Raw genomic sequence first — 21,908 nt, 5'->3', positions numbered from 1 at the left:
AAGCACACACTGAACATAGTGACTTTATCTTTTTACGGTTTCACCTAAATACTCTCAAGAAAAAACGCAAAAAAACGAAAAAAACGAAACGGCTTGACGACAAAAAAAAAAAATTGAAGTGCAATTTTTTTAATTCTTTTTAAAGTAACGAGTAACGTAAGTACGTTACACGTTACTGTCTTGGAAAACTAACAAGTACGTTACTACGTTACCGAAAAAAGTAGCGCGTTACCGGTAACGCCATTACTTGTAACGCGTTAACGCCCACACTGCACTGAGGGTATTGCAGAAAAGGTTGACACAAAAATTTCAGAGTAAATTCACAGTAAAATATATAAAATTGAAATACAATTTTTTTAGGAAGTAATCATCTTGATGTGATATTAGCGAAGGCGATTAGTTAACACCTTTTTAAATAAATCAATAGATTGTACGTTTACTAGTGCTGGTAAGTGGTTCCACTCAGATGGCGTTCTCCCGTTCCAGCTCCTCTGACTTTCTCAACATAAAAATGCAATTCGTACACAAGGCTACATTTCACTGATATAAAATAACACCTTAGTGATACAAATTTTAAAAGAAATGTGAATGATGTACTATTTTTCGTACATCATCTGCAACGACATACCGGATTGAGCCACCTCTTGCGACGGTCACGATGAATTCCAAGGAAAAAAAAAACATTTTCGCTTACGTAAAGAAAGTGTTGTTTTTTTCTTCTCCAGGGAATGGGACGTTGTTCACTCCAGTGTTGGACAAAATACTCAATAAAGGTATTTAAGTTAAGTTACTAAATACCTGCTTCATAAAGCATTTGAGATACTACTCAAGTTACTTTCACTGTAAAGTATCTTGAGCAGAGTACAAATACTTAGAAATGTAATTCGATTGCTTTAGAAGATACTTCCGCATTGTATCGACGCCATTGACAACGACAATTATACAGCTGCGCAAATCTGGTTTACCAGAATGGTTTATTAGCCCGCAACGACACAAAACGAAAAAAAAGCGTCGTACGGTTATTTTATGCAGTCGTACTATAAGCAAGATATTGCCACGAATGAAAAATGATGAGGCGGCGAATAACTGAAAAATGGGGCGAACTTGTGCCCAAAACAAAATAAAGAAGACTAGCGTTGCAGGCGTTGATGTCGGCGAAATAGCAGGATCGAGCGCTGGGGTGAGACTGACTTTGGACCACCACGCTCCACATTTTGTACCCGCGTGCATTACTGGAACATTCGGCATAGAACGCTCGCGGCGCGTAGAAAATTCGTAACTCGATCAGACGACAAGGTTCTCGAACTTGCGAGAATGTCAAGTTGAAAGAATAAATAAAAAGAGGAGTCCGCTCCCTGGAATCGCTCCCTGGAGAGCCAAGCGCGGCAACCATTCGGCCACGCATTCGCTCTGCAACGCGTGTGGCAATATCACTGATAATGCTACAAAACATCTCTGGGACGAAAAGAAAGGTCGCTTTTGGGGAGGAGATGAGACCGTGGCGTTCCAAGCGGTTAACTTTAGAACTACACGGATGGGGACAACAAATACAATGGTTCAGCGCTCGGCTGACGTGACCGAATGCGGCGTCAGCGTGTTCGGCTGGAGCTCGTGTTCTCCGGTGAGGGGGAGGAGGGGCTCTTTTGTTACCACTCCGGCCTGCATAAAAAATGCAGCATGCACGGTGCCAGCTCAGCACAAAAGCCGAAGTGTAACAAGCTCGGATCCTCTGACGACTGCTTTCGGGAGAGATCCGGCACTTAACGTCACTTCTTTTATTGTTAGTATTTTTACATTACACTATGCCCCGTTCTCTATTGAAGAACATGACATGGACATTCCCACAAGGCCCGTGGGCACGTGCACCGGCCTTGTGTTGGGTAGACACCGAGGTGTGGGGACAACAAACGGGATAAAGCGCCTCGCAAATAGTGACATCGCTGAATATCACGTCCGGTGGCGCACCTTAGACGCATCGTTTAACTACAATGCATACTCCCTATATGGGGAATTCACTATAAACAGACTTGGGATACAGATATCAGTGAATGGATAACAAAAAGAACCTACATAATAGCCACGGCAGTGGTCGCACCTTCAAGCAGGTTGCGTTCAGAAAGGCACTCAACGTTAGGGGACGCTTTGTTGGCATTTTGAATGGTCATCCAGCTCATAATTCATTTCCTTTCCTGTTCTCTGCTTAACAATTATCGTTTACATTCAGTGTTCGCGACAGAAAACAGTGCCAAACTGACGACAAAAAAAAAAAAAAAAAACCTCGACGTTTTGCAGTAGCGCTGTCAAATATACAACAAACAAAAAAAAGTCTTATTTTTGTGTCCACTTCTCAATTTCGTCTATTTTCTTTTTTTTTTTTTTTTTTTTTTGAAGCGCAAGTTTGCATTGTTGTTGTAGGTCGTTTCCCGGCCTGCGTTGAGCCCCAGTGTGGCACTCTTTACTTCCGTAAAACCACCCCTTTTGTTTGAGGATTTTTTGGGGAAACTCTAGGAAACAAAAGGCGCTTTTGGGAAGGCGAGCGGAAAACTTTCATTGCGCGAACTTTGGGCTGAAATATGAATCTAAATCGGTAAAAAAGCGATGTTTTCACAAGCTCAGTCAAAGTCACCGTAGCTAATCGGAGCCAGCACCAGGATTTGGTTGCTCGAAAGAATGTTCAGGTTTGCTCGTGCCATGCCCACGCCACTTCATACCGAAAAAATTAGAAAATGGCGGAATATCAAAAATCTATTTGAGAAAATGAGTACAAGATACTCAGAAATGTAATTAAGATAGAGTATAAAATGCTCTCGATCAAAAGTATTTGCGAGATACCAAGATACTTCAAAAAGTATTTGAAATACAGTATCTTGAGTAGAGTATTTGAGATAGGCTCAAGTCTGGTTTACTCATAGGATAATGGCGTAGGTTCGGGCTTCGAACTGCAAGCGCAGAGCGGAGGGATTGACGACACGGTCGCTCTTTGTTCGCTTAGTTTTGATTTGAAGCCTTCCACGAGGATGACGTGTCTCGCCCCGTAGCGCCTACTAGGACTGTTTTAATCCTCACTTCATGTCACGGCTAGACCATCATGAGGTCGAGCGTTAATTTTCCATCTACATAATGGCCACAAAAATTTAAACAAACAAAAATAATTGAAACGTTTTAGTTGATCAACAAACTAATTAATAAATGTCGTTGTTTTTTCTAGCGGCTACCAACTTAGTCCCCGAGTTGGCAGAACCCCAACGCAAGTTACTATTCTTTACATCCTAATCTCCCCCAAAACAACAACAACAGCAACAGCAACAACAAAACACATTGGCGCTTTTCGCTTTTGAATGAACCCTGGACTGGTGTCGAACGGTTTGATAATCTGAGCGCGTGTGGCCGAAAAGTTGTTTCGTCGTTTTTTGGTATTACCCCAGCGTAAAATATGTTCTAAGGCGGGACGTGGTTGACGCCTGTCTGGCATCTCAAACCGAGTGCTTGGTGTCGACTTTGACGAGTTTTGGGTCTTGACCGTTCTTGTGGTTCAAAGCAGCGATGAGCGACTTCCGCCGAATAGGCTCACTCGACAGAATGTGATCGACGTGGAGTTTTAAAGGGGCACGGAAACGAAATGACGTAGCTACGACCTCTCTACGCTCGTGACGTCAGGTGCCTCTGCGAGGACAAGGGTACTGTAGTTACGGGCATTGCCCCTTGGTGGCGTCAACGTGTGACAATCTCGCCTTTTAGTAATATCCGAGGACTTTACGCTTCTCGGCTTATACGTAGATTGTCCGTAACGTCATTCGCGGCCATGCCGGTATTTTATGTGCCGTGAGCGTTCGGCTCATCGTGGTAGGGTGTTAATTTCACACCGCAGAAGTAGGAGCTGGAGGGGACCAGTAAGTAGAAATAACCGTCGGTACCTAGCACTGGCGAAACCTGCAAGCTATGTATGTAAGGTACATATAAGGTATTCACTGGGTGCCATATTTGAGCCCGTTATTCACAGCGCGTCCGCGCGGGCCGGGGGGTGGGGCACGGTGGTTTGGTTGGCCTGGCAATGATTCCAGGCATTCGGAGATCAAGGTCCTCCTACCTATCGTCTGCTAAGAACGGCGATCTTGGTGGTGGGGAATGCAATTTGCGGAAGCACTGGGGAATTGCTGCGCCAAGCTTCGCGATTCCGTTCAATCCTGAGCTGTCTATGCATTTGCGCTGTACTTCCATGAATGGCGCTGGGGCGGAAGGATTCCAAAGTCATAACTACATCGGTCTCCCAACTGCCAGGTGCTATTGAGAAATCTTTTTATTCGTTTTAAAATTAGTTTTCGTGCGTTTACGAGCGGAAGACTGGTGTTATAAGGTGTTGACACAACCCACGTTTCTGGCTAAACAAAGAAATAAGAGCTATAATTTAATTCCCGTACCCCTTTGACTTAGTGGTCTACGTTTCGCTCGCCGAGCCATGGGGACGACATGCGACGCGTCACTATCTAACTAAACAGAGTGCAAGTTTGCAGACAAGATTTGAGGCCCCATTCGGCCCCCTCCCAGTGTTATCGATGACTCCAAAGAAGCACGTGCTTTTTCCGAGACAAGAAGCACCACGCCTGGGTATCTATCGATGGGCGATCCCACGTCAGTTTAAAGCAAACACGTCAAGAATGCAGTCTCAACTGGTGGGAACCCTGCAGAGATCATCCGAAAACCGGCCCACTATAAAAACGACGGCATCGTCGACACCAATCTTCTTGCTCTTCAGGCAGTGGGTGAGTGCACTGTCTTGCTTACTCGGCCGGCTTGCTGGGTAATATTTTGGAAATGCGAATCCGGGAGCACGAAGCTAATATTATTATTCCCGACAGCATAAAAAAAACAACAACAACAACAACAAGAAGCAGGGTATGGCTTATTAGGTTTATGCTCCTTGCTTCGTGATTGGTTGTTCGATGTTCTAATGGGCCGATGCAGCAACCTGATTGGCTGCGGATCGATGCTAAGATGCTCGCGATTCGCCACGCCCAGATGCTTGTTAAGCTCTCGGTATGACTTTAGATTACAAAAGCGTTCTTCATAATATCGAAAGGTGTTTTCTGCGAAGGTTTGCTATAAGGGACAAGCCATGCACGTTTAACTTAACGTGGAACGCCGACCGCTGATTTACTTTATTGGACTGGTAAAAGTGGGCGAGTTGAACACGAATATATAAAATCGAAAGAATAAAACGCGGAGGACAAGCACAGGACACTTTGAAAGAACGAGGTTGTCCCTGTGCTTGTCCTCCACGTTTTATTCTTTAGATTCTAAGTTTACTTTATTGCAATTGTTTTATTCTTTGCGTTTTGAAGTTCTGCTTCTGACAGTCGTCATAAGTAATATCTATAGTTCTGTTTTAAATTAAATATATTTCCAAAATATATTTTTATAGGAAGTGCGAAATATTAACTAGAATTTGAAGTTTCTTTTTTCTGCTGTTGTCGATTGCTCCTATAGATAATATAATCTCGTAATTTCAGAAAAGCTGTTTCAAAGTAACCTTTATGCAGAGTGTATATGATGCTGACTTTGATGAGTAGCATATTCTTTACGTTTCAGTGCTCTTTTGTCCGTTAACAGCTCCAATGACTTACATATATATTTTTTTAATTGATCAATGCTATTACAAAATAACTTTGATAGAAAGTGCTGGCTTCAATGAGCTGTATTATATTTTCAGAATTCTTGAAACTGGTTCAAAATGAGCACCATTTGGCTATGTGCGTGTCTCTTACTTAGCTTCATTTGTCACCTGAACGCCGTCTCATACGAGGAGTGGGCTCGGTCGCAATGGCTAGAATTTAAAGCAATGCACGGTAAGTTGAGTAGACAAAAAAAAAAAAAAAAAATGAGGCTCTACTTTTGGAGTTGCCCAATCCACGCGCTCACGAATTGACATTGCAGGAAAGAATTACAGCAGTCCGATAGAAGAGACGCTACGAAAGAAGATATTCTTCGAAAACAGATACATGATTGCCCGTCACAACGAAAAGTATGCCAAGGGGCTGGTGTCTTTCTCTCTCAAGATGAATGGCTACGGCGACTTGGTAAGTGTTTGCTTCCGCTTTGAATCATAAGCTCTCGAGATATACTGGAAAGTTAAAGTAAGTGGGAAGCTTTCGATCCGCAAAATTAGGTCCCGCTGAATTAAAAAAGGCTGCAGGTGCTCAAATTATTTTTTTTCTTCCTATTACTCGGTATACAAAAATTGAATGCGCCTGATCCCCCATTTCAGTCCGAAAATACCGGAAAAGGCTGAGGAAACGAATAATTTTATTACAATTATAGAACGATATAAACGAAGAACACCAGATTGTGATTAATTACATGCCCGACTTTTGTTGATTGAAACAATAAAACATGCCAGTGGATGACATGGTAAATGTTCTCTTGAATGGCTGGACCATCACCTTGTTAGCTAATCTAATATACGTACCATGTTAGCTAATCTAATCTTTTAAAGTGGAAAAACGTGGGCATGCTGGCGAACTAATTTAATTAAGAAAAACCCGAGACTGGGAACAGATAAAAACGGACAAGCACACAGGCACAGTTACTGATTTCATTTCGCATCCTCTATTGGTGGTTTGTATCCACCGGGGAAGGTCGACGATGGTATAAAAGTGGCGACGTGAAATAAAATCAGTAGCTGTGTTTTGAGCGGTGTGCGTGCTTTTCCGTTTTCTATCTGTACCCAGTCTCAGGTCTTTCATTATGGAGTATCTTTTACCCTGAGAGCCAGGGTAGAAAGCGTGGTTTGTTCGAAATCGGAGCGTGCTAAATAACACACACACATAAAATGCAGCTGCATTTTGATCTATCGAATCAAACTGTCGCATTCAGAATTGCGTCATATGAGCAACGCAGCGGACGCATAAGTCCAGTGTCGGCCTTCCTGGCATGAGCCGCCGTCTCTTTTCAAAACGTCGCCTCGTCCTTTTTTTCTACCGTTTCTTTTTCGCGTAGTTTCCGAACGCTTTTTGGCAGACGGCTAAGTCTTTTCGAAGCGCCACAGCGTCCCTCTCGTTCTTTTATTCTGACTCCCGTTGTCGTTGTTTACGAAAGGTTTTTTTTGCACTTGGCCAACTCTATAATCACTGAAAACGGCGAAAACGGCAGGAAGGAGCTTCAGTTCTCCCGCCTTCAGTGCCAGCTTCTCACACTCTACAATTCTTCGGCGCCTCGTGCACCTCGAGCGCGCGCGCGCAGCCAAAGCACGGCGGAAGGCAGGGAGTGCGTGCTGGAGGCTGGGCATTCGAAAGGCGCGTCCTGCCGTTCTCACTCTGTCAGTGACTATATGGTGCCGTCTAGAGTGCCACGCGACGCACGCAACGGACGCTCGCGACATACGAATATAGCCCCCGTACGCATGCACTGATTGCGCTATGATAAAAGACTGACGCACAGTTCACGCAACCATAGCTCTATCTTTGTTTAGCTCCAGGACGAATTCGTGAGCATGATGAACGGCGTAAAATCGGGTTCTCCGGCGTGGGACGAACGCACCAACGGGTCGACATTTCTTCCGCCCGAACACCAACCGACGCCGCCTCCGAAAGAAGTAGACTGGAGAGCTACCCTCGTGACGGAAGTCAAGGACCAGGGAACGTGCGGAGCTTGCTGGGCCTTCAGCACTGTGAGTGACCCTCGTGTTTCTGTTCATTGATATTCATTTCTGCAACTACCTCTTGTGCGTAAAATAAAGTTCTAGTTTTGCTGTGCTCTTTGTTTAGACAGCGGGAAGTTTGTCGGCCCCAATTTTTGCGCCTGGACTCTCCGCTGTATAGATGAGACAGTTTGCCAGTGCAGTACCACTGCTAGCAAGGGTTCTTTAACATGCCTCGTAATACGCGACTGCACGCCGTTACGATGCTCATCCAGATCGAAACGGGCAGGGGAGGGGAATCGAACTCAGGATCCCTAGCTTCTGCAGCGCCATAGCTTTCGTTCCATGCGTGCTACAAGATGTGGTGGTGGTTTAAAACTTAAAACACACGCCCCCCCCCCCCCCCCCCCCACACACACACACACACACCTTATGAGGAAAATATCAAAATTTTTATTTATTTATTTATTTGAGAATACTGCCGGCCAACTTTTGAGGGCCAAGGCATGGTGGTGGAAAGATAACGCCAGGGAATGCTAGTGCGCGTACATACAGGCATGAAAATAAAACAAACAGGTAACTTATTCATTGGCAACAAAGAAAAGATCATCGATTGCACTAGCAAACGAAGCTGCAGAAACAATAGTTGTCACGTTGTGGGACAACGCATTCCACTCGCACACGGTTCGAGGAAAAAATGAATATTTAAAAACATCTTTCTTGCAACGGAACTCACGGAGTAGTTTTTCATGTTTCTGCCTTGTATCACGGCTATCATTATACTGTAGATACTTACCAAACTTCATACCAACTTTATCATATATTATGCTATGCAAAAATTTCAAACGTTTTAATTTCCTTCTACGTGATAACTCGGTTAGACCGGATGCTGCATACAACGGTGTCACATGTGAATCTTTGCCGTATGAATTATGAATGAATCTAAGAGATTTTTTTAATGCTTCCTAACTGATCAACATGCGATTGTGAATAAGGATCCCATAATATATCAGCATATTCCAGCAGAGGTCGGGTTAGAGATTTATACGCCGTGAGCTTCGTCTCAGAAAAACAGTGGGTCATAGTCCTTCGTAACGACCACAATTTACTGGACGGTTTTGCAATAACCTGCCGAATGTGATGAGCCCAACTTGAGTTTCACGTGATTGTAATACCTAGGTACTTGTACTCATTAACTACTTCTAAAGCGTTTGAGTCAATGGTATAGGAAAAGAAAAGGGGAACCTTTTTCAGCGTTATAGTCATTTGCACACATTTCTTAACATTCAAATTCATTTGCCACTTCTGACACCATGAAAAAATAAATTTAACGCTGTCATCTAAACATTTTTGACCCGACACGCTAGATATCTGGGAAAATAATACACAGTCATCAGCGAAAGAAAGACACTGTATAAAGGGCTTATCTACTCGCAAGTCGTTTATAAAAACCAAAAACAGCAGCGGACCGAGCACCGAGCCCTGAGACACTCCAGAAAGATCAGGTAACTCGGTGGATTCAGCTTTGCACACAAAAACAAACTGTTTACGGTTCGTAAGGTAACAATCCAGCCACCTCAGGAGACATTCATTGCGAAGTACTTGCTTCAGCTTATGTAATAACTTCCTATGCGAAACTCTGTCAAACGCCTTAGCGAAATCTAGAAAAATAGTGTCAACCTGACCGTCATTGTCGATGGCTGAGGCAAAGTGTTGGATCGTGTGAAGAAGTTGAGTCACTGTCGAGTATCCTCATCGGAACTCGTGCTGTTCATCAACTAAGAACGTTTCTGATTCTAGGAAAGTTATGATATGCTTAAAAATAAAATGTTCGAGAAATTTGCTGGCGACACTGGTCTATATAGTTGCAACCACTCTTTTTCTCGCCACTCTTATATATGGGCAGTACGTTAGCTACTTTCCAGTCTAGTGGCACCTCACCCGTTTTTAAACCGAAAAAGTAAATCCAAAAAAGAAACTTGGAACACCATTCAGCATACTTATGTAAAAAAGCATTATGAATTTCGTCCGGGCCGCACGACTTCCTAATGTATAATCGCAAAAGACTGTCGAAAATACCTTCTACTGAGACCACTAAGTCACCGATCCCACAATTGTTATAAGTAAATGACGGCAAAACAGAGTTGTCGACTGTTTACACAGAAGAAAAAAAGTAATTGACCTCGCTTGCGATGCTCTCTTCATCGACAATCGCCCTTCCGCTATGACTAAGCTCCTTAATCGTCACACTCTTATTTGTCAAGTGCGCCCAAAACTTTCTTGGGTTTTCCTTTAGGAAGTTGTGCGTTGTGACATTAAAATAACGATATTTAGATGTGCGCACTAAGGTTCGTAACTCTTGACGTAGATGTGGAAGCTTAAATTTTAAACTTTGTTGGAACCTTTCTAATCGATTTATTTTTCGTTTTAGATGTAAGATATCTCGCGTCACCCATGGATTGTTTTTCTTTCTTTTTGTTGAACGCTCTGGAACAAACTTCTCAATACATGTAAAGACAACCTGCTTGAAAAAAAGCCAAAGCTTATCTACCGACTCCTCGTTTTCCTCGTAAAAAACAGTAAATCTGTCAAGAGCAACTTCCAAGAAGTCGAGAATATCGTCATCGCTTGCCAGGGTGAAATCACGATAACGTTTAACCTCGGGCACTTCGTACGAATAATGCGGAGCCGATAAGTCACACACAACTATTGCGTGGTCAGATATGCAATCCGCGATTAATACATCAAGAACACTTCTGGCAACGACCTCAGATAAAAACGCAAGATCAAGTAATGACTCGCAACCGTTTGACACCCGTGTGGGACATTTGACCACCTGGCTTAAATTATTACTAAAAGCAATATCAACAAGCAGTCTTGAATGTTCACAGCTCCCTTTGGGCATCACGCGGTCCCAGTCTACGTCTGGCAAGTTGAAATCATTGGCCAATACTACTCGTGAAAATTGCTTAGTTTTGAAATGAAGAAACTAAAATAAACTACGTAAAACATCGATACTATAGCTTGGGGACATCTGTACATTCCTCCTACAAGCATTAACTGGCTACCAAAGCATATAGTAGCCCAAACCATTTCACAGTCATAGTTGTGTTCAATGGACGTGCACTGAAGTGTCTCCTTGACCAGAAGAGCGACCCCTCCCCCTCTCGAACCGCGTTCACGCCTGAAAACTTTAAAACCATCAGGGAAAACACTACTATCAGTTATTTGACTATGCAACCAAGTTTCTGTTATAATTACAACATAAGGATCAAATGCCAAAGGAGCACCTTCCAGCTCCACCGCCTTATTGGCAGCACTTCGTGCATTAAGGTTTAGCAGTCTAAAAGGGCGATAAGTTCTTCCCCTTGCTTTGGTTTAAGCTTCGGAGCGCTACGCGCATCGTCCAGCCTAAGTCTTCCTAAGAACGGCCGAAAAAGGCGGCCCTCCGGCCACAAGTCAGGACAGACCAGCTCGTGTCGTACCTTGAGGCCAGCTTCGTGCATTCGAAACCTTGGATGTCCAACACAGTTCCCACGATTTTCGAGACTTCTTCACAAGTTGTCTCAGGTTGTAGCCGAGAGCCGAAAAGAGCCTTCTTCCTCGGAGGCTAAGCCACAACACGTGACTTGCTCTCTTTGGCCGAGCCGACTGAAGCTTTCACGCGTCGGCGTGGCACGACCTGCAAGGATCCGTCAGCGTCCACGGGTTGGTTGACGGTCGTCTTAGAGCCGTCGGCGCCTGTGTATCCTCGCTGGTCCGAGAGCGCTGGCACACTGCCCCTGTCAAAACCACGCGAACCATGACGTTCACCAGACAGTTCCAAGTGACGTTTATCAATTCGAGGAAGTCTCGTCGTTTTCGAAGATAATGGACGCTGGTGAAGTTCGCCTTTCGATGGACGTAGAGAGGCTTCGGAGACAGACGGCCAACCTGTGGTCGCCGACAAGGCGGATGCAGTGGGCTGCATTGCTTCAGACTACGTTGGTGCTGGTTCATTCTGTTGCACTTGACGAGGCTCGCGAGCAACAAGGGAACTCCGAAGAAGGCCATGTCAAAGACCTTGCTTACATTCTCTTTATATAATACCTAATATTGGAATGAACAGACATGTTCGGCGCAACGAAGTCACCTCGATATTGTTAAAGTCTATGACGAGGAAAAAATAAAGAAACAGCCCGATGAATTTATCGCTTTTACTATCTATTTAATTCGTATATTGCTACTCGTCTTTGAAAATTTATCTAATTTTTAGGTGAAAACGGATCGCTTGGAACTAGTTTTGATGCCAACTCGTTTCCTAATCTAAATGCATTTAAGAAAATTAAAGAAATAAAATAAAGAGAGGATAGGCACACATACTGGTGTACACAAGCAAACATGCGTGGTAGTCAAGGGAAGTTAAATCCTGTATCTAAAAAACAAAAAAGAAAAGCTTTTTTTTGAAGAGCGAAGCATTTGTTTTTACCGTGTTTCATAATCAGTGCACCGCCTTTTTTACGTGACGCCAGAAACATGAACTGGTGCCTAGCGAATAATTGCGATGTATTACTTGCCAGCGAGCACGACTGGTGGCTAGCAATGGCGCGTCAGCGAAGTTTCTGTCGCAAAAGGATTGCTTTGTGAACGCTGCGTTAAAGTTGGGCGGGACATTCGGAGGCCATGGTTTCTAAAAGCGGGCTCCACGAACGCGACCACGGCACATCTAACGCTGCCGGAAGTCCTCGCCAGATAGAGCTACGTGCCCAACTATAATTCTAGTTGGGCTGGTATATCTCTCTATCCAGCGCCAACTTTAATGTTGCTGACTTGAGCGCCAGCAGCAAGGTCAGCATCGTTATCTTGTTCCTCGCTGTGTTCCTTCCGTCGTCGGACAGGAGGCGCGCGCGCCTTGCTCGCGAATAAAATGTTTCGAGTACCTACTAAACTCATTCGCCATTGCCGTCTGCTCTGCTGCTCGTACATCATGCAAAAGACACGGTGTTCGTTGAAGACACAATGACAGAATTACTTGCGTACACGTGTCAAACATGTTTGCTTCACACACATGTACGATCATGTCTCCAGGCAGTGTTAGCATGATTGTATCGTACAAGGAAGAAACACGTCGCAGACAGTGTCGGCAAGCTCTGTCTTTCGTACAATGTATTTGCAGTGTGACTTGCGGTTTTAATAATTATAGGAGAGCGACAGGGCTCCAATGAAATGTTATAATGGGAAGCAGAGACTGCACGCGGGATGAAATAAATATAATAACACGAATACTAGCTCCAGCTGACTGTGCCATCAATTGTCCGTTCGATCAAGAAGGGCATCTAAATTGTAGGGTAGTATCGAATTCTTGCCGGACATTTTTGTGACACCCAATTCTGCCCTGAAGGAGTAAGAGCGAACAGAGAAGGGCAATTCAAATTTTCTCTCTCCCCCCTCTCCTTTCCGCCAGCTGCCTATAATAATCATATACTACCTTGTAACACTTTCTGTAGTCGGCAGTCAAGCTTTGCGAGAAATAAATGAATACCTGATAAATTTAATGAAAGGTGGAGAGCTGTATATCAGGTGTTGAACGTGTGAATCTGAAATCATGCACAATTTAGAAAAAATACGTTAATAAACTCTCCGTAATAGGCCATAAAGGCATTGCATCATAGGTGTTTTTTTTCTTTTTCTTCTCATTTTTAACGTTTCAGATGTTAGCCATGAAAAAGTGCAACCAAAGCAATGGCTTGAATCACGAGGCATTAAAAAGCTGCCCCAATGAACTGTAGACTCTGAAGGATAACTGAAAGGTTCCGGCATGCTTTTGAACTGTATATAGTTGGTGCAAGCTTCTTCTAAGATGTTTTCAAAATAACGCAAAAAAATATTTCGAACTTGAGGTACGAAATGTTCGATATTTTCATTTTTATGACCTCATAGCGTGCTTGATACTCTGGCACTATTAAGGTTTTGCAGTTTTTGGGAAACCAAGAGGGTCGACACCGAACGGAAAGTTACCACGTCTTAGGGTGAACTTCATGAACATGGTGATTAGTGTGGGGTAACGCGTGCTTAGTACTTGAAAAGATGCAGAGTGTAATTGAGACTTGCCAAGTCTAAGTAACGTTCGTTTATAGGGCAGATTATGCAGAAAAGTCCCACGTCTGTCATTGTCCAAAATTAGTCTCCTTCTGGCCTTGACGCAACATGTATCGCGCGGTGTATACTACCATTATAAACTTTGCCCTTTGATCGAGCCTCATGTACGTAGTAAATAATCGTGCATAAAATCCAAATAAATGTTGAAAAATAGTCCGGTGGCTGAGTACGTCGGCGCACCGCGGCTCGAAGCACAAGGAACCAACGCTCGCGCTGCAGAGCCTATACGGAGAGCAAGTCGATCGTCTTCTTCTTGCGCGGTGGTTGCGGTGACGTCAGAAAGGTGCCGAGCTCTGATTGGCTCTGATTGGCTCTGATGGGCCTCAAAGCAAGCTGCCTCAAGGTCTACCCACTATCCTTCAATCAGAGCCAATCAGAGCTCGGCGTTTTGACGTCACCACAACTCCTGCAAAAGGAGCAGACGAACTTGCACCCTGCATTCCTCGCTGCGTTACGCGCGCTAACGACATCAGGCTATCCATGCGTTTCACTTCAATTCCAACCGCAAAAACTCTACAATCCAACAAAGCCAATCAAGCGGCACCAAAAGTGCATCGTCACGGCGCTCGTTGTCCTAAGTGCGTCTACTATAACCGGCTAAACCAATCACACCCATTAAAACAAAGCGCAGGATCGCGCAGCACATTCTCTGTGCGTGTTTTTGTTTAATGAGTGATATTCGAAACGCACAACGACGACGAGCGCTGTGACGACGCACTTTTGGCGCCGCTTGCTTGGCTCCGTCGGATCGTACTGTTGGCATTCGGTCGGGCCTAGAGTAAAACGGAGTATAGACACACTCAACTCACTGACGTCACGTTACTGCGGTGACGCTGCTGTCGGTACTGCACATGCGGGGACGCTTCACTCCTCCCGAATTCGGTTTCCGCGCACGCGCAGTGCCCACACCTGCTGTGGGCAAAGTGGGCTTGTTTGGGAACGCTGTGTTGGTGTATAGAGGTCGTACTGCACTGGCTAAATTTCTCATCCACACGGCGGAGAGACACACGAGCCGCCCAGTGGGGCCCAGCACTGTCTGGACTCTCCCGTACGCCAAATGACTTTTTGCTCGATGTGACTGCTCCCTGCGCTGGAGACAGACCGGGTCCCTGGAGGGCCAGTACGCGAGGAAGACCGGCAGACTGGTGTCCCTGAGCGAGCAGAACCTGGTGGACTGCTCGGACGAGTTGTACAACAACCACGGCTGCGCGGGAGGCCTTATGGACCGGGCCTACGTGTACATCTTCGTCAACGGGGGCATCGACACCGAGGAGTCCTATCCGTACGAAATGAAGGTGCGCCGCTTGCATCCGCAGTCATTTGATGCTGTGATGCGTTTGACCTGAAATCACAAAAACCGTCGATAGCTAAAAAAGTAATAATAATAACCAGCGACATTTATTTTTAAAGTTCCAAAATCCGTGGAATGCATTATTTAAGGAGAGGTCGCTTAAATTTGACTTAAAAACATCATGCAATCGTTCCGGGTAACGAAGAAGATAATAATTATTGTTTTTCGCGCTATATTTGTTCACCTGACCTGAGGTCGCACGTCACCTGACTTGAGGTCGCACGATGTGGTCACGTGACGCGATGGCACAGTATCACGTGACGTCAATTAACGTTCACGCATTTCCCTGGTAGATTGAACGGGGAGATGCACGGACGTACAGGCGGATGGACGGAAGAACCGACAAAAGTTTGGGACTACAGGTTGCATATAAAGCATTCCATGTTTAACAAAAAATATTCCTGGTTGCTTGCCGTGTTTTGGAAATAGGCTGCGTCGACAGCCGAGGCGTTGCACAGTCTGTTGTACACAGACTGCGCGCAATGACACCAACCTTGACGTCAGGTAACGTCACAGTGTCGCGTGACGTCACGTAATTTCACGGTGTCACGTGATGTCACGTGACTTTTAACGATCACGTTTTCCCGTGAAATTTAGCGCAGAAATTTCTCAGCCACGACGACCCTACAGGGAACAATTGTGCATCCTCTGCGAAACCCAATCAATAACAACTGCTGCGTTAAAAGAAATAGCAATTTTGTTTGCAGGCGTACTTTACAGGTGTCATTCTAATGCGTAAGGACTAAGGGCTAGATCTAAAATTGGCAATTAGGAAGCGCACTGGAAAGAAACACGTGGCCTCAACTATTTTCCGTCTTTTCCGCATGAAAGTAGAAGAGAGGGTTTTTGGCATGAAAAGCTCGTGTACTAAACAAAAATAACATAAAAAAGAACTCGGTCGGCACCGGTTCTTGTTTTGACTAGACGACTCTTTCGGCTCGACGTAACGCTACACGAGAGCCGAAGGAATCATTTAAGTAAGAACCGCGACTGTGCTTGTTTGCCGTGCGGTTTGTGGCGTTGGTGAAACGACTCCTTCAGTGGGGCAGAGCATCTAAAACTGTACATAGCTTGCTTTGATGTCAGATCACATTCCATTGTGATAGCCACGCTGCTGAGTATGTACCTTTTGCAGCATACATTTTGCACCACAAAATTTGCTTTTCCCGGCAAGAGCAAGTAGGACATCTTATACAATCTTGTGCGCAACAAAGACGAGGACAAAAGCAGAGTAGAGGACGCAACAAGCGCCTTGTTGTGTCCTCTACTCTGCTTTTGTCCTCGTCTTTGTTGCGCACAAGATTGTATAAGATGTCAAACCAACTCGCCCAAACAACCACTCTTCTTAACAAGTAGGAGTGATCAGGAGCATGGTGCTATATGACGTCACTTGCAAGCCACATGTAAGCATTGCAGTCGAGCGTGATTTGTGCTGTTTTCCTTGGTCTTGGGTTTCTTCCAAATGTCCTAGGTCTGTGCTCTCCGTACGCGTGACTCAGAGTAAACATGCGAGAGGCAAATGTATTGTCTGATAACTTGCAGAAGCTTTTGTTATCGCCTGTCAACAAGGTCGATTTCGATACTGTGTGACTGTAGGACACGGGGGTTGCTAACCTTAAAGGACAAAAAGCCAGCAAAGAGGATAGCGACGTGGAAGCGACGCTGCCCCGACTTAGAAAACTGCGGAAATCAGTTCGAAGTCGCGTTTTGTATATTAATCCATGTTTGTTTCAAAAGAACATCCTTTTGTCTGTATGTGCCTTTCTGAGTTCTCTGAAGGCAGGGAAAGACGGAAATGTTGATTTACATATATTCTCGTTCCATTTAATTCTAAAAAGCTTAAAAATAAAACACAAACAACGGAAGGGGTACGTGTGCCAAGGGAGCGCATTTGTTCTTTCATCGTTTGCCTCCTCACGTCTGAAGAAAATAAATTCTACATTCACAACAGATTCTATGCATTTATACTTTCGTACTCTCGAATTATAAAATCAAAGTACTCCGTTAATCATGCACAATTGATTTCAAATATAGGATATAACTTAATCTAAGGTTCAATACCTTTATTTGCATGTTGGTTACTTTTCTTCCCAGAAATACGTAGTAGTAATTTTTTTCATTGAAATATGGTTTAGAATCATTGCAAAGCAAGATTTATGTTAATAAGAAGGTGACAATTAAGGTGTTAAACTTTTAGTATATAAGAAACCCGAGATAGAAGAAGCGCCAATATACGCAATGCAGTCGTAACAGTTTTGTGTTTCGCTTTCGCGTCGTATTTTCACCAGGTTACCGTAGCCATGTGAAACATTCCTTGCTAAAGAATATCTGTCTTACATTTCATCGGTTTGGGGATTGTCACATAACGAGAGAGGGCCGCTTCTATGCCTGTTGCAGGTTAAAAAAAGAAGGACAAGCAAGAACAAGCCCCTCCCGCGAAGCCCCCCATCCTTTCCACTTATAAACCTCAAAAATTCTGGCACGTAATCAACCCAAGTAAACTAATGATTTTTTTTTTTTTTGAGGTCGATATGTAGTCACAAAAATATTACTTCAGCTGCTTAAATAATGTTTTTGGCATATTCATGCCTGATATAATTATTGAAGAAGTCAAATTTGGGGTTTTACGTGCCAAACCAACGGCGGGCATCTGGCACGCTCCAGCGGAGGACTGGGGATTAATTTCGACCACCTGGGGATCTTTTGACGTGCAACCGAAAGCTCGGTTACACGGCGTCTTCTCCGCAATAAGCCTCCGTCAGATTGCGGGCACCTCGGCCGGGATTCGAACCCGCCACATGGGGATCGGTAGGCCGACGCTTTCGCCTCGGAGCCACCGAGGTGGCTATAATTATTGAAGAGACTGGCATTTTAGCTTTGCTCCCATACTCTCCTCTCTGGCGTTCGCTGCTCGGTAAGTTGAAAAGGTGGAGGGCTCAGGGTTTAGGGGCTTATTCAAAATTGTCAAATTGAAACAACCCCCCCCCCCCCCCCCCCCCCCCCCTAAATCGGATTTCCCAAATTTCTGGTAGGTGCTTCGTGTGTGTTTGTATGTGTGTGCGTGCGTGCGTGCGTGCGTGCGTGCGTACTGCAATACACTATAGGCTTGTATATTTTGTAGGAAATTACTGGGGGTGGGGAGGTTGTGGCACTCATCCTAGGGGTGTGTTAACGGTCTTTGGGGGGTGTCTAAATCGCTGGTTCGTGCCTCCTTCTCTCGGTTTCAGCAAGGCAAGTGCCGCTTTCAGAGGAAGGACGTCGGCGCCTCTCTGACCGGCTACGTGAGAATCGTACCCCGAAACGACGAGAAGCTCCTAGAGAAAGCCGTGGCCTTCCTGGGTCCGGTGTCCGCGGCCGTGTTCGCCAAACTACCCAACTTCCGCTTCTACGCCGAAGGTCTGGGCAGCTCTTTTGTTTTCTTTCTTCCGCTTGTACACCGAAACTATTAGCTTTTGTGCACATGTTTCTTTTCTTTCTTTCTTTTTTTTCGTCTTGCTGACGTGAGTTTTATTAGCATTTATTTCACACCATCAAACTTCTTGTAAACTGTCGGCAAGAAACTGTACTGCACACATTCTGCCCCATATTAGAGCATCTGACATCACGTTTTAGTATGGCCAGTAAAGCGTCTGAGCCTCTCAGACCAAATTGAAAACTTCAATAGAGAGTTTTAGCAGACCGTTCCGATACCTCCAATCGATGCCCCCGATGACGATACCCGATTACAATACGATGCATGCGCAAAGGCGGCGGCGGAGTGTCGGGCATCGCATCGGAAGGCCTACGCGACTGTTAAAAGTAATTTCTTTTGCTCTCCGCGAAAAGGTGTTTACGACGACCAGGGATGCAGCGATTTCGATGTCGACCACGGCGTGCTCATCGTGGGGTACGGAACAACGGAGAAGGGTCAGAATTACTGGCTCATTAAGAACAGGTATTGTGTAATATCTTCACAAAGTGCAAGCTGGTTTTAAAAAATAGTCATGATGTAGCGCCGCTAGCGCAACAAATCGCCAATTTTCTCAGGCGACATAACCGAAGCAACCTCCTGGCACTCCGACCAATTTTCTACTGCATCACTTGTTCACGAACATGTTCCTTTGTGACTAATTGGTTTCACTTAGGCGTAAAGTAGATTGCTAATACGTTGCATTTTAATCTTCAAGAAGTATTAGTGGTTTGTACGCCTCTAGACGTTTGCACGCCGCCATCTTGCAGATGGTGTGTGTAAACCGTCTGATGATTCAGCCTTGCTAAAGCCTGTCCATGTTTGTCAGACTGGCGCTTCCATAAATCGTTTTTCATCCATGGTGGTAAACTTGTAACATATAAGACTCATAGAAAGGCTCCGCCTCCAAATCTAAGAGAAATCACGTCACTACGCAATCAGTACCGGACAGAATTTTCCTGATGTCACAAAAACAAAAGAACATCTGTCACCCCTTTTTTTTTTTTTTTTCAAGACTGACGCCTAGAAAAACAAAACTGATAATGCTCAATGCGCCTGGATCTACTGTTCATTAAAGGAAACGTTGGTAGTCGTGGGCAATGTCTCTCCCGCAGTTCTTATGTTACAACATTTTATAGTGGGATCAGGCCCTCGAGAGATCCGTAACCAGAATATATAGGGTATCTCCAATGGACCTTGGTGTAGTAAAACGAGCCAAAAAACTCGGCGCCGGCGCACAGAAAGCTCAAAGTTGCACCGAATGTTCACTAAGGTGGTGCATTTTACATGTTGAATTATCAAGGCGTAGCTCCCATTCTGCAAAAAATGAGGCCAACAAACTTGCCAGATTCAACAGCGGACTTTTCCCGGGACCAAGACAGCCATGCCTGTAACTTGTTGTGTCATTTCCCGATAGACACATCGAGCAGACAACGCACTTATTTGACTTCTCGCTGATCCTATAGAGGGATGGCACCGCAATTTACGACCATCGCCGACTTGGCAGTCTGCCAACAAATCCGCCGTTTTCTTTGGCAATTTTCTTGGTTAAATATTTTACAGGATGAAAGCTACGCCTTGCTATTTCACCAAGTGCACATTCGGCGAAAGTTGGAGCTTTCTTTGTGCGGGCGCCGACTTTTCCTGCTCGTTTTTCAGCGTCAACAAAAAAGAAAAAAAAAAAAAGAAATACCCGCGCGTTCATTGTTTCGCAGAGCACCCGTAAAGCTAATCATTGCGACCTACAGGGGGAGTATCACAAATGACGATGCCAAAAATAGCTCTATAAATGAAGCCCGCGTCACTGAGTATAAAGTTCCACACGCTCTCATCATGCTCACTGTCACCTCGCAGGCTTAATTTTTACGTATTCGGCTATTTTCGAAGTCGTCATTAGTCGAGCTCTCTACGTAGATCGCAGCCGACCAAGTGCCAATCTCTTTCTATTTATTTTTTGTAAATTCGTCTTTTGTTTTTTTTTTGCAGCTGGGGCACAAAGTGGGGGGATCACGGTTACATGAAGCTTGCGAAGGACGCCAACAACGTGTGTGGAATCTCCAGCCTGGCCAGCGTCCCGCTTGTGTGACGCACGCAGACGGTCGGCTATGCCTCCCTGGTGCTTCGGCCGTGTGGAGTGCCAGGAGCAGCCAGAACCTCAAAAATGAACACGTCCACGACCGTTTCTGAAGGGTCAATAGCAGCTGAACCCGGATCGCCGGCTTTTTCACTACGTCCTCTGGATGTCGCTTTTGCTGGTTGTACGTGTTGTGTTGTAACTAGTAAATAATAAATAACACGATCGGACCGATGCAGTACCATAAACAATCCGTGGAAAGTTTCCAACGCGGAATACTCAAAAAGCAGACAAACTGGTGTGAAACATTTCATTCATATTAGCACGGATTAACAGTAAATTGATACAATGGTTTAGGCCCTGTTGAATGCGTAAATAAAAATATAAACTAAAAACTTTGTTATTAAGGACGTGCTGTTGTTCTTTCTCTGTGGGTATAATAAAGGCCTCTTCACACATGCAGCGGAGCGGTACAAGCATAGCGCTGACCTCACGCTAAGCGCGTGCTGACGGGAGCGTTCACCAACTTTGTATCGCGCACCGTCAAAACTGTTGCTCATGGCAGACGATGAGTAGCTGGCGACACATGAGCAGCGCTACATCAGCGCTTCGCCGCATGTGAGAACCGGCCTAAGACTGTTGAAGTTTTATAATGACTTATGTGTCTACGGGGGGACCATTATTAGACTATCAACGTTATCACCATCACAGAAGAAAAAAACGAATCTTATCAGAGCGTGCACGAGCACCCACAACCAGGGGTCTACTCAACCTTCTCATTCGGTAAACCCAGGATACTACACTAGGGAGTTTAAACTTTTCAAAGGGTGTTACAGGGGAGTGTGTGCCGTAGTTTTGTGTATTCGCATCTCCAGCTCGTTGCTCGCCCTCTCGTGGTGGGAGCGGGAACTGCTTTAGCGAGAGTTGCCCGGTTTCTCCGTTCGTTGTGCTGCAGCCTGTATGGAAGTGAACCTTTCTGCTTCACCAGTTGTCCAATGCTAACGATACGTGATGCAGTGAACAGACTTGAAAGCGTGCATAGACCTTTGCATCGCTTATCACCCGGGCGAAAGATGCTTAGTCACTGAGCTGGGGACGCATTTGCGACGTTTGATATAAAGCACGGCAGAGTTACAGCGCATGCTCAGAAGGCGTTTCACAGCCCAGCAGACAAAGATGGCAGCGCGCAGAAGGCGACTTTTGAAAATGTCTACTTCGAACTGGAAAAGCTAAAATCGGCAAAACGACGGAGTGTAAAAATTCA

General features: G+C 45.0%; 1 protein-coding gene across 1 annotated transcript; it reads left to right on the top strand.

Moving 5' to 3' along the window:
- The first annotated feature begins 5,707 nt into the window (after positions 1–5,707).
- On the top strand, positions 5,708–20,892 carry LOC8037446 (procathepsin L-like). The gene is made up of 7 exons (XM_040211906.2): positions 5,708–5,843; positions 5,932–6,074; positions 7,466–7,663; positions 14,872–15,066; positions 18,350–18,518; positions 18,948–19,056; positions 20,557–20,892. The coding sequence occupies exons 1-7, from the start codon at positions 5,729–5,731 to the stop codon at positions 20,654–20,656; spliced, it is 1,029 nt and encodes a 342-aa protein (XP_040067840.2). The 5' UTR covers positions 5,708–5,728; the 3' UTR covers positions 20,657–20,892.
- Positions 20,893–21,908: the final 1,016 nt, after the last annotated feature.

This window comes from Ixodes scapularis, unplaced genomic scaffold, assembly GCF_016920785.2.
Source record: "Ixodes scapularis isolate PalLabHiFi unplaced genomic scaffold, ASM1692078v2 PGA_scaffold2__306_contigs__length_199485367, whole genome shotgun sequence".
NCBI lineage: Eukaryota > Metazoa > Arthropoda > Arachnida > Ixodida > Ixodidae > Ixodes > Ixodes scapularis.
Note: the sequence above shows the minus strand (reverse complement) of the source record. Positions and strands in the feature narration are given on the sequence as shown.